Source organism: Erinaceus europaeus, chromosome 20 (assembly GCF_950295315.1).
Source record: "Erinaceus europaeus chromosome 20, mEriEur2.1, whole genome shotgun sequence".
Classification (NCBI taxonomy): domain Eukaryota; kingdom Metazoa; phylum Chordata; class Mammalia; order Eulipotyphla; family Erinaceidae; genus Erinaceus; species Erinaceus europaeus.
In genome coordinates this window covers 38,284,355-38,296,898 of record NC_080181.1, presented here as the reverse complement: position 1 = coordinate 38,296,898, position 12,544 = coordinate 38,284,355, and the positions used below count along the sequence as shown (strand labels likewise).

At 39.7% G+C, this 12,544-nt stretch overlaps 1 protein-coding gene across 5 annotated transcripts in view; it reads right to left on the bottom strand.

The window, feature by feature from the left end:
- Positions 1-1,277: 1,277 nt before the first annotated feature.
- Positions 1,278-12,544, bottom strand: part of OCA2 (OCA2 melanosomal transmembrane protein) — a 452,195-nt gene continuing 440,928 nt past the window's right edge. For all 5 annotated transcript variants that reach the window (XM_060179243.1, XM_007533891.2, XM_060179245.1 and 2 more), the window contains one exon: positions 1,278-1,814. In XM_060179243.1, the coding sequence (XP_060035226.1) occupies positions 1,730-1,814 (85 nt within the window). In that variant the 3' untranslated portion in view covers positions 1,278-1,729. The remainder of the gene's footprint in view (positions 1,815-12,544) is intronic.

Sequence of the window (12,544 nt, the reverse complement as noted above, 5' to 3'; positions counted from 1 at the left end):
TGGAGGGCTCCTCCTATGGAGTGGGAGCTCTGAGTTAGGTGAATGCAAGGCTTATTTGAGGTGAAACAAAAATAAAATGTGGAAAAATAACTTGCAGGCCACCTTAGCAGTCAAGGAATTAATTCAAAATGGTTTATCAGTCCAAAGGGGTTATTCTTCTAAAGTCTCTTCTGACTTTTTTGGAAGGACACATGCTGCCACCGTACAGAACACAGATTCTACACTGCATAAAAGGAACTACTAAGGTTCTGAGGACACAGAGCAGACTACAATGAGTCTCTGATTACCAGTACTTGATATCCTGGAAATCTGAAACCTTTTGAAAGCAAATGAATTCTGCAATTCAGGGTTTCTCTCTCAGTAGACACAGACTAGGGAAGGTCCATCTTCTGGAGTATAGCCACTCATGAGGAAATACAGCAGGAGAGACTCAGCAGAATCCAGGGGTCTGTTTGTTGTGCCTCTTGGCCCTGTTACCCATATCCGGTCCACAGAGCTGCAGCTAACATAATGACTCTGTCACCTTGATCCTGCAGGCACACATGAATGTGTGAATTGGCTGTACTTAAGAGAGCTGATGGAAATGGTATCATCTCCTTGAAACAAAACACTTTTGCAATGTGTTAAGTGCATCTTACCATGCACAAGGATCCAGGTTCAAGCCCCTAGTCCCTTCCTATAGGAGGGAAGCTTCAGGAGCAGTGAAGCAGTGCTTCATATGTCTTTCTTTCTCTCTTCCTCTCAATCTCTCCCTTCTCAGTTTCTCTCTGACTCTATTTTAGTCAAAATAAGTAAAGTAAAATATTTTAAAAGCATGCCAGTTCAAGAACTGGTGTAAGGATCAGTGTAAGGATCCCAGTTTGAACCCCCAGCTCCCCACCTGCAAGGGGATCACTTCACAAGTGGTGAAGCAGGTCTGCAGGTGTCTCTCTCTCTCCCCCTGTCTTCCCCTCCTCTCTCCATTTCTCTCTGTCCTATATAACAACATCAACAGTAACAACAATAATAACTACAACAATAAAACAAGGGCAACAAAAGGGAAAATAAATAAATAAAAAATATTTTAAAAGCTCCCTATTATTCTAGGCTGCTAATACTACTTGGAAATTATTTGTAGGGTAAAAGTCAAATTTCTAGATTTTTTTTTTTTATTAATGGGTTAAACACTCCAGAGAAAAACATGAAATAAATAGGATGAGTAGGGTAAAACAGGATTTGCCATGGTATAAACTACTGAAAAACTGAAAAAATAACAGACAAATTCTAAGACATTCTTGTCAAGGGAGAATTTATTTATTGTAACACATAAAATGTCTCCTTACAAACTGGATGCCTTTTCCTGGAAAGAATAGGTATATATTCAAAGGGTAGATGATTTGAAGGCTGATTATTTTAACATGAAAAGTGGCTACATGGAGAAAAACTCTATATGGCCTTGGGGAAAATGACAAGTAAACAGCACAAGCCATTTGGGGGTGGATTTTTGCTTTTGTAGTTTTCCTACAGAGCACAGCAAGACACATTTTGGAATATACATATTCTGCAGGGGAGCACTGGGAAAAATAACTGAATATTTCCTACAATTGAACATTCACCTGAATATGAGGGTTCACTTCAGAGCTCCCCCACTAGTAAGCACCTTTTCTTTTTCAAAGAATGAGCAGTGCAGTTTTCTATGGATGTTTATGATAGAACAAATCTTCTCTAGGCATCAAATAGCATCCATGTATTAATTCCATCCCATCACGACATGAGCAACAAGGAGATAGCACATGGCAACCGTGCAGGAGACAAGCATCATCGGGAAGCCCAACCTGAAACACAAAGGGAAGTGACAGAGGTGTCACATGTCTGGAAAGGACGGCAACATCTAGAATTGTGATTCTATGTTGCTGTTGCAAACAGTATGGACTCCAGAGCTGAATATAATATGGCCACAAAATTTATGACCTCTTTTGTTTCTAGAAATCAAAATTCATCTTATCCTAGGTGACCTGGATGCTTTGATTACTTACCCCCTTTGGGCCTGCATTTTGCTTGTGACCTGCCAAGAGATTTTGCAAATACTTCACTGATGTTTTAAAATCTCAGCTTGTTCATCTGTACCACTGGAGAGTTGATCTCATAATGACACTTTCACTTACAACGTCAAATGGTATGTAACTGGATTATTAATTACATCTGGGTGTTTGGTGAGATTTCTCAAATCTTTCAATTAATTGGCTTTCCAATAAATCTGGTTTTCCAGAAAATCCAGATTCCTAGAGAACCCTGAAGTTGTTCACACTAAATCTAAAGAGACGTTTGAGAGGTAGGATGGTGGGGGGGGGGATAGACAGTGGTACAGCTGGTTAAGTGCTCACATTACAGTGTGCAAGGATACCAGGTTCAAGCTCCTGTTCAGCACCTGCAGAGGGAGAGCTTCACAAGTGGTGAAGTATGGCTGCTACAGGATGTCTCACTGTCTCTATCCAACAACAAATAATTTCTTTAAAAAAAAAAAAAGTGAGGTGGGATGGGGAAATAAAGCCACTTCTTGTCTAAGGAGAAGAAGAGCAATATTTTATTCTGAATTTTATAAAGTAAAAGATGGATGAGGAGGGGTTGAGTGGTGATTCATTCCATCGGTAGAGCACACATATACTCAGGCTCAAGTCTCCAGTCCCCACCTGCAGGGGAGATGTTGCATGAGGGGTGGAGCACTGCTACAGGTGTCTCTTTTCTCTGACTCTCTCCCCCTCTCTATTTCTATAACCCTCTATGTAAAAAAAAAAAAATCTGAAAAATTGTCACCAGGAGCAGAAGAGAAGTGTAGTCATCAAATACCAGTGATAACCCAAGTGACAAAAAGGAAAAAAAAAAGATGAATAGGTTAATATACACAAAAATAAAATAAATCATGAAATGATTACAGGTTCTCATTATGTAAGTCTCATAATGTGTTCATTTTTATTTACAAATTCCTATCCTTGACTAACCAATCCCAAAAGATACCCACTTGGCATTTAAAGTACAGACTTCAAAGCCATTATTTAATGTCACATTCAGGAATTTTTCTAAGATGATTACTTTTTTTTTTCAGAAAGTGCATAAAATACAGTGGCAAGAGACTAGTGTGATAATGATGATGATGATAAGAACTATGACATTCTTCCTTCCCTGGTCATAGATGTGAGTAGCTGCAACTTAGAAAAAATGACAATAAGTCCCTCTCCTCAAAGCTATAATTTTAACACAGAAATTACACCCAGGAGAGAAACAGCTCCTTAAACTCTAGAGCAGTATGAGCCATCTCAAGACAAGAGTAGTTTCTCTCCTGAACACATTTTGTTTTACAAAATTATAAAAAAATAAGATTTCAAATACAAAAAGATTTGTGTATACCTATGCTCATAGCCACACAATTTATAATAGCCAAACCTGGAAGCAACTCAGATGTCCAACAACAGATGAGTAACTGAGCAAGTTGTGGTATATATACACAATGGAATACTACTCAGCTATTAAAAATGATGAATTCACCTTCTTCACCCCATCTTAAATGGAGCTTGAAGAAACCATGTTAAGTGAAATAAGCCAGAAAGAGAAGAATGAATATGGGATTATCTTACTCATAGAAAAACAAGGTCAGAAGGGAAAACATAAAGCAGAACTTGGACTATAGTTGATGTATTTTACCAAAGTAAAAGATTCTGAGGTGGGGGGCAAGGTTCAGGTCTGGAACATGATGGTAGAGGAAGACCCAGTGGGGACTGAGCTGTTATGTGGAAAACTAGGAAATGTTATGCATGTATTGTATTTTACTCTCAATTATAACATGACACAATTTTTCTGTAATGAAAAGTTTTAAGAACATGGACAATTACTTATCCTCTATGTTACTCTGAAACTAGCAGGGCACAGAAGAGTTGAATATTTACAATAGAGACTATGGTCAATAAATTCTGAAAGATTACTAATGAAGCCTTTATAGAAAATGCCCCCCTATCCCCCCATATCAAGAAGAATATCTAGTATCCAGTCCTGGGAAGGTGAAGGAGTTCACAGCTTCCAATTGGCTCCAAAATGTAAAGAAATTTTGATAGAAGTACACTGTGATCGGGGATAGATAGCATAATGGTTATGCAAAGATACTTTCATACCTGAGGTTCCAAAGTCCCAGGTTCAATTCCCCACACTACCATATACCAGAGCTAAGCAGTGCTCTGTTAAAAAAAATAAATAAGTTGGGAGTGCAGTGGTAGTGCAGCGGGTTAAGTGCATGTGGCGCGAAGTGCAAGGAATAGTGTAAGGATCCCAGTTCAAGTCCCCAGCTCCCCACCTGCAGGGGAATCGCTTCACAGGCAGTGAAGCAGGTCAGCAGGTGTCCATCTTTCTCTTCCCCTCTCTGCCTTTCCCTCTTCTCTCCATTTGTCTCTGTCCTATCTAACAACAACATCAATAACAACAATAATAATAACTACAACAACAATAAAAAACAAGGGCAACAAAAGGGAAAATAAATAAAAATAAATAAATTTTTTATTTTGTTTTTGTTATTTATTTATAAAAAGGAAACACTGACAAAACCATAGGATAAGAGGGGTACATCTCCACACAACTCCTACCACCAGAACTCCGTATCCCATCCCTTCCCTTGACAGCTCTCCTATTCTTTAACCCTCTGGGAGTATGGACCCAAGGTCATTGTGGGATGCAGAAGGTGGAAGGTCTGGCTTCTGTAATTGCTTCCCTGCTGGGCATTGGCAGGTCGATCCATACTCCCAGCCTGCCTCTCTTTCCCTAATGGGGTGGGGTTCTTGGGAATCAGAGCTCTGGGACACATTGGTGGGTTGTTTGTCCTGGAAAGTCCGGTTAGCATCACATCAGACAATGCAGAGTTATATAAAAGTGTGTTTAATCCTTTCCTTTCTGGTCTCTGAGTTAACAACTCCTAGGTAGCTTTTTCAGATATTCCTCAATTTTGGACAGCAATATAGATAAAACTGAATAAAATGCACTGGCAGTAGGTTTAATTTTCAAGTAAGTTTACAGTTGGGGAGATGACTCAGAGGTAGAGCATAAGACCTGTTTTTTCTTTTTTAATAAATGGTAGAATGAAATACTGTGGAAAAAAAAAGTATACTGTGAGCCATTATATAATTTCAAATTTCCTAGTACTACACATTAACAAAAGTAAAACTGGTGGTTATCACTTTGCTGGTTTGGAGCAGTGTGGAACTATACACCTGTAATCTTATAATCTTATGAACCACTATTAAATCACTAATAAAAAAGTAATTAAAAAAAAATTTAAAAAGGGGATTGGGCAATGGTACACTGGGTTAAGCACACATAGTACGAAGTGAAAGGACCCATGCAAGGATCCCAGTTCAAGCCCCCAGTTCCCCACCTGCAGGGGGGTCACTTCAAAAGGGGTTAAGCAGGTCTGCAGTGGTTAAGCAGTCTATCTTTCTCACCCCTTTCTATCTTCCCCTCTCCTCTCAATTTCTCTCTGTCCTATCTAATAAAAAAGAAAAAAAATGGCCACCAAGAACAGTGAATTTGTAGTGCCAGCACCAAGCCCCAGCAATAACCCTGGAGGTAAACAAAGAAAAAAGAAAATTAAAATAAATTAAAGAGGATCCAGAAAGTGGCACACTTTGTAGACTACAAATGTTCAAATTGGAAAGGACACAGGTTCAAGCCCATTCCCACTTACAGGAGGAAAGTTTCCTGAGCTGTCAAACAATGCTGTAGATGTCTCTGTCTCTCTATATGTTTCCCTTCCTTATTTTTATCTGTCTCTACCCAATAAATAAGTAAAGAAATAAAATATAAAACCAATTAAAATGAAACAGGGAAAATTCAACTTAATTGTTAGAGTAGACAAATAGGCAGACATAAGCAGGGAAAGGAGATTTATGATCAGAAAATTCCAAGGGAGGCCAGGTGGTGGCATACCTGGTTTATGTTATAATGCACAAAACTTGAGTTTGCGCCCCTGGTCCCACCTTTAAGGGGAAAACTTTACAAGTGGTGAAGCAGGGCTGCAGGTGTCTCCATGTCTCTCCCTTTCTATATCCCCTTTCCCTTTCAATTTCTGGATGTCTCTATCCAATAAATAAAGATAATTTTAAAAAATCCCAAGGTTACTACACTCATACTGCCTTGGTAATTATGCCCCATGGTACACATAATCAGAGCACAATAGGAATCCTGTAGTTAGTCACTTCCATGGAATAAGGAAGATAAGAATCAAGGGATTCTTCTGTTCTTTAATCATGGATAGATAGAGTGCATCTATCCCACATATAAGCTTCTTGAAGTGGGGGTAGTGGGCACTTCCACCACTGAGTAGGAATTGAATTAATCATTAGGCCCTGTGCAGGTGCAGTAGAATTTAGTTATGTAATTAATACCACCCTAGACCTTGTGTGAATGGCCTACATCAACAAAACAAGACATGATAAGTGTTGGCAAGGATGTAGAGCAAATAGCATTCTGTACTATAGTCAGCAGTAATGCAAACTGCTGCAGCCCCCATGAAAAACAGTATGGAGAGCCCTTAATCAAACAGAAATGAAAATACCTTATGATCTAGCAATACCACTATTAGGAATATATCTAAAGGATGTGAAAACACTAACACATTGTGTTAGTAACACTTGTGGGATGCATTGCATCGACCTTCTCGTGGTGTATCCCGTGAGTACCCATTCATTGGGGAAACTGATGATCCTTCCTAGCCGACTGAATCCACATGGATCCCAGTCACTTTCAAAGCCAGCAACAAGCAGCTCCTGACAGCTTTCAACCTGACCTGTTGACTGGCTATGGAAGAAGGGCAAATGCTAGAAGAAGAAGTGACACTTGTGAATGTTCCACATGCACTTGAAAAGAATGTCCAAGGAGGAGCTGGGTGGTGGCACACCTAGTTAAGTGCACATAGTATGAACTACAAGGACCCAGTACCCACCTGCAAGGGGGGACACTTTACAATCATCAGAGCAGGTCTGCAGGTGTCTATCTTTCTCCTTCCCACTCAACTTATCTCCTTTCTCAATTTCCTTCTGTCCTGTTAAATAATATGGAAAAGCATGGCTGCCAGGAGCAATGGATTTGTAGTGCTGGCACCAAGCCCCAGCAACAACCCTAGAGGGGAAATTAAAAAAAGAGAAAAGAATGCTCCAGGTCAAATAACTGGATGACAAAGTTATGGAATTATATATTCTATTGAGTACTGCTAATAAAAAAGAAGTGATTATGTAATTTGGGACAATGTGGATGAAATTGGAGGTAATTATACTAAATGTAATAAGTAAAGGGGGGTGGCCTGGCTGTGCAGTCAATACAGAATACATGTTACATTATTCAAGGTCCCAAATTTGATATTTTGACTCTCCAGTATTCACCTACAAAGGTGAAACTTTACAAGTGGTGAAGCAATGCTGCAGGTATCTCTCTTCCTCTCTCCATCTCTTTCTCTCACTTTCCTCTCAATATCAGTTTCTATCCAATAAGTAAATAAAATATATATTTTAAAAGAAATAAATAAAGAAGTGAAAAATAACTAACAGCTGACTTCATTCATATCTGAACTATGAAACAAATGAATTTTAAAAAAGATAGAAGAAAGAAATGGTAGTCAAATTCTCTCTCAAACTCTGTGAGAACTATTGTAGTTAGGAGGAGGGGCACAGGAATTAGGTGGAGAGTGGAATGATTTACTGTCATGACTCTTAAGATTTTGTCATGAAGTCTTAAGATTTTATAAAAATACTGTTAAATCACAAATTTAAAAAGGGCAGGGCGGACAAACCAGGTCACTTAAACAAGAAGCTCTGCTGCTATGTTCATTCTCTCTCTCTCTATCTCTATCTCTCTCTCTCCCCCCATCCCTCTCTCTCCTTTATCTATCTACCTACCTATCTCTGGACAAAGTTAGCCTGGTGATAACAGACACACAAAAAATGAGCACATTCATGTGGATGGTCATCATATATCCATATGCCTGAGGTAGGAAGGAAAAAAAGTGGGGAATTGCCCAGAAAGTCCTTAGAACTAGTCCCTCACCTGCCCCAGCACTGGGCTAGCCTGCCTGCTGTCTTGGGACAACCTGCTATTTTCTTTGGAGTGTACTTACATACAACATTTCTCTCTCAACAGAATTTATTCTCTAAGATTACTTCTCAGCACTAGTTTATGGGTACTGCTGTGGACTGAACCTGGGAGCTCAGAGCCTCAGGCATGAAAGTCACTTACTTGGAGATTATGTCTTCTGAATGTGTGGATCTACTTCCTGAGCCTTCTGCCTGGGCATGGATTGCAGTTAGAGTGTCTTTTACTCCCTGGAGCTGAAGTTCTTCTTTCAAGATTTGAAGATTCTTAGTGATATTTGTTATAAGTTCCTCTCTCATGTGTTTTAATTCGATAGTAATATGCTCTTGTAATTTTTGCTTAATTTCTTGGAGAGTATTTCTAATGAGCTCTGTGTAGTCTGTCTCTGATATTCTCTCTAAATCTGTAATTCCTTGGATTTTCTCTGTTTCATTACTGTCTGGCTGATATGGCATAGTTGGCTGTTTAGTTCTGTTTCTGGCTTGCATATTTTTTGGTGCTGGTTATTGATGGCCAGCAGGTGCTGTTTGTGACCTCTAGGTTTTTCTTGTTTATATGATCTGCAGTGGTGGGATGGGGGATGGTTGCTTTGGGCTGTCTTGTGGTCACAAATGCCCTGTTTTATGTTGTGTCCTTGCCTTAAATTCAGAAGACTAAAAATCCCCTGAGTCGAAGACTGAGAGGTTTTAAGTACCTGTCTCTTTTCTTCCAGCACTAGGAACAATGTTGCTTGCTGCTGCACTTAAAGTAAAATTGCCAAGATGGCACAGCTTAGCCCCAAGATGCCCAGAGCTTGCTTTGACTTTGCTGTTCTTCAACCCACACCTGCACCCCTTTTCACTACAACTACATGCGAGTACCCACCTGAGGCTTCAGAACCTTCAGCTGTACATTGTGACTTTAGTTGGGTTTACTGTTGTGTTTATTTGTTGTCTTGGGAAGAGAGGTGATTTGGTCCCAGTTATTCTATGGCCACACCTCCTGGAAGTCCCAGTGTGAATTTTTTTTAAGAGGGTTTACTTCTGTTTTTGAGAAGAGTATGCTTGCTCCAGAAATTCTGGCAGGAAAGTTTTGGCATCTTGGGATAAAATTGGAGAGGTTGTATCCCCAGGGGAGTGTGTTGGAGGGGATGAGTATGAAGAGTCGGATGCAGAGGCCTCTTACTGTTCACTGAGGCTATTTCACCCATCTTATTCTATGGTTCTGTTGATATTTTCTATTTTTATTTTACAAATAAATTAAATTTTAAAAAGAAAATAAAGAAATAGAGGCAGGACCATAGAAAAATTGCCAAATATATATAATAAGAGATATATAGCTATAGAAATAATAGTCAACATATCTGTAACCTTGGGAGAACTGCTGTAGTTTCCAGCGGAGGGAATGGTGACACAAAATTTTGGTTGTGGGAATGGTGTGGAATTATACCCATGTTATCACATACGTTTGTAAATCAATAATAAATCACTAATAAAAAATAAAAAGAAAGTCACTAGCTTAAGTATTATGCTGTCTCCCCAGTCCCTGAGCTGAATTCTTGCCCGCCTCTCAAGATAAAAACCAAGTGATCATGCCACTGTCCAATAACATAATCATATATTCTATCTAGCCCAAATCTCTAACATATTATTTAACATGCAATTAAATGTAAATATCTTGATATTTTGCTATTCTTTTTTTTCCTAAATAATCAAAATTCAGCATGGATTTTCTATCACAGCACATCTGAGTATAACTTGCCATATTTCAAGACTACCCAGAACTAAGAAGCCACAACTACAAGCTGGAAGCATCTTAAAAGGCAGGTGTATGGCCCTGAATTGTAGAGAATGTTGGTTCTGTACAGAGTCATCAGAAGGGATACAGAGAGGAATGAACCCTCTGTATCAAAAGTCAGTTGAGACAGGCCAGTGGATTCTTTGTCTCCTTCTCAAAGAATCTGCCGAGATGATGTAGCATATTGACGTTGTCTTTTTCTTATATATTTATAGAAGCCAAGAAAGAGGGGGAGAGGGGCAGACAGAGAAAGACAAATAGGTGGGGCCACCTGATTGAACACATATGTTATTGAACACAAGGAGCTGGGTTTGAGCTCCTGGTCCCAACCTGCAAGGGGAAAGCTTCACCAGTGGTGAAACAGTGTTGCCAGTGTCTCTCTGTCTCTCTAACACCCCTTTCCCTCTACATTTCTGGCTGTCTCTATCCAATAAATAAATAAAGATGATTTAAAAATTTTTAAATATTTATTTTTCCTTTTGTTGCCCTTGTTGTTTAATGTTGTGGTTATTATTGTTGTTGTTATTGATATCATTGTTGGATAGGACAGAGAGAAATGGAGAGAGGAGGGGAAGACAGAGAGGGGGAGAGAAAGACAGATACCTGCAGACCTGCTTCATCACCTGTGAAGTGAATCCCCTGCAGGTGGGGAACCTGGGGGCTTCAACCGGGATCCTTAAACCAGTCTTTGTGCTTTGCCATGTGCACATAACCCACTGTGCCACCACCTGACTCCCAATAAAGATGATTTTAAAAAAACGTTTAAAAGAGAGAGAGAGGGAAAAAGAAGAGGAGGCAACGAGAAGGAGGAGGAGGGAGAGGAGGAGGAGGAGGAGGAGGAAAGAATCCTCTAATGCCAGAATCAAGACAAGTGATACAGGATCCAATGAATTCTTTCCTTTCTGGTGGAACTACCAAAGCTGGTATGTCCCTTCTCGCGATGAACCCTCACTGCTTTTTCTAATGTGAGTGATATTTCAGGAATCTGCTGGAAGGAGATTTATGCACAGATAACAGTAATGACTTCCTGTCACTGCCAGTAGAACTCTGAATACATACAACACTTAATGCTCCATGTTTACTAGGAGCAGCTCCAATCCCCAGAAGATCCATTTGTCCTACTCCCTGAAGTCACTCTGAAAAGCAACATCTCCACCAAAAGGCTTAGGGAAAGCAATGTTTGCTCAACGTCCAGCGTTACATTATGCTTTCATCTCCCTCTGGGATTATTTTCAATCTATTCTGGCACCAAACATCACATTCTGTTATAGAAGACAAAATAACTTGAATGTCAAAGCACAAAATGAAGATGTAAAATGTCAGACAGTGCCCAGACAAACCCTGCTTTAGACATACTCAGATTGGGGCTAAAAATATACCTGTGATGAAACACCATGCTCCCAAGAAGCCGGACTTCTCTTCTTGACTGCTGAAAATGTGCTACTTGCACCCTAGTCTTTCACATTTCTAAAGGGCAAGCCATGGTAAAAGGGTTCTGTTGTTCTGAGATGTTCACTAAAGTCTCCAATTTGTGCTTTCTATTTATTCTTCCTTTACAAATACCCTTATAAAGCACTGTGATCATAGTCCTTTCATTTTTTTTCCCCACCATGGTTATTGCTGGAACTCACTGTCTGCACTACTCCACTGCTGCTTGCAGCCATTTTTAAAAAAATATAGAATGAGAGAGGGAGAGAAACAGAAAAATGAAGAGACACTGACAACACTGCTGCACTGTTCATGAAGGTGAGGACCAGAGACTTAAACATGGCAATGTGTGTTCTCTACTGGGTGACCCACTACCTGGTTTCCTATTGTTCTTAATGAGGTCATCTCACCTTTCTGCAGAGACAATGCTTGCATCTGAGAGCAAGCATTACAGCGTTACATTATGCTTTCATCTCCCTCTGGGATTATTTTCAATCTATTCTGGCACCAAACATCACATTCTGTTATAGAAGACAAAATAACTTGAATGTCAAAGCACAAAATGGAGATGTAAAATGTCAGACAGTGCCCAGACAAACCCTGCTTTAGACATACTCAGATTGGGGCTAAAAATATACCTGTGATGAAACACCATGCTCCCAAGAAGCCGGACTTCTCTTCTTGACTGCTGAAAATGTGCTACTTGCACCCTAGTCTTTCACATTTCTAAAGGGCAAGCCATGGTAAAAGGGTTCTGTTGTTCTGAGATGTTCACTAAAGTCTCCAATTTGTGCTTTCTATTTATTCTTCCTTTACAAATACCCTTATAAAGCACTGTGATCATAGTCCTTTCATTTTTTTTCCCCACCATGGTTATTGCTGGAACTCACTGTCTGCACTACTCCACTGCTGCTTGCAGCCATTTTTAAAAAAATATAGAATGAGAGAGGGAGAGAAACAGAAAAATGAAGAGACACTGACAACACTGCTGCACTGTTCATGAAGGTGAGGACCAGAGACTTAAACATGGCAATGTGTGTTCTCTACTGGGTGACCCACTACCTGGTTTCCTATTGTTCTTAATGAGGTCATCTCACCTTTCTGCAGAGACAATGCTTGCATCTGAGAGAAAAACAGCTTCTGTTTCTTCAGGACTTTGAAAGTACATTTAACTTTCCCTGCCTTCCACAGTGGAAAGATAAATATACTCTTCAGCCACTTGGCTTATATTGCAGCCCTG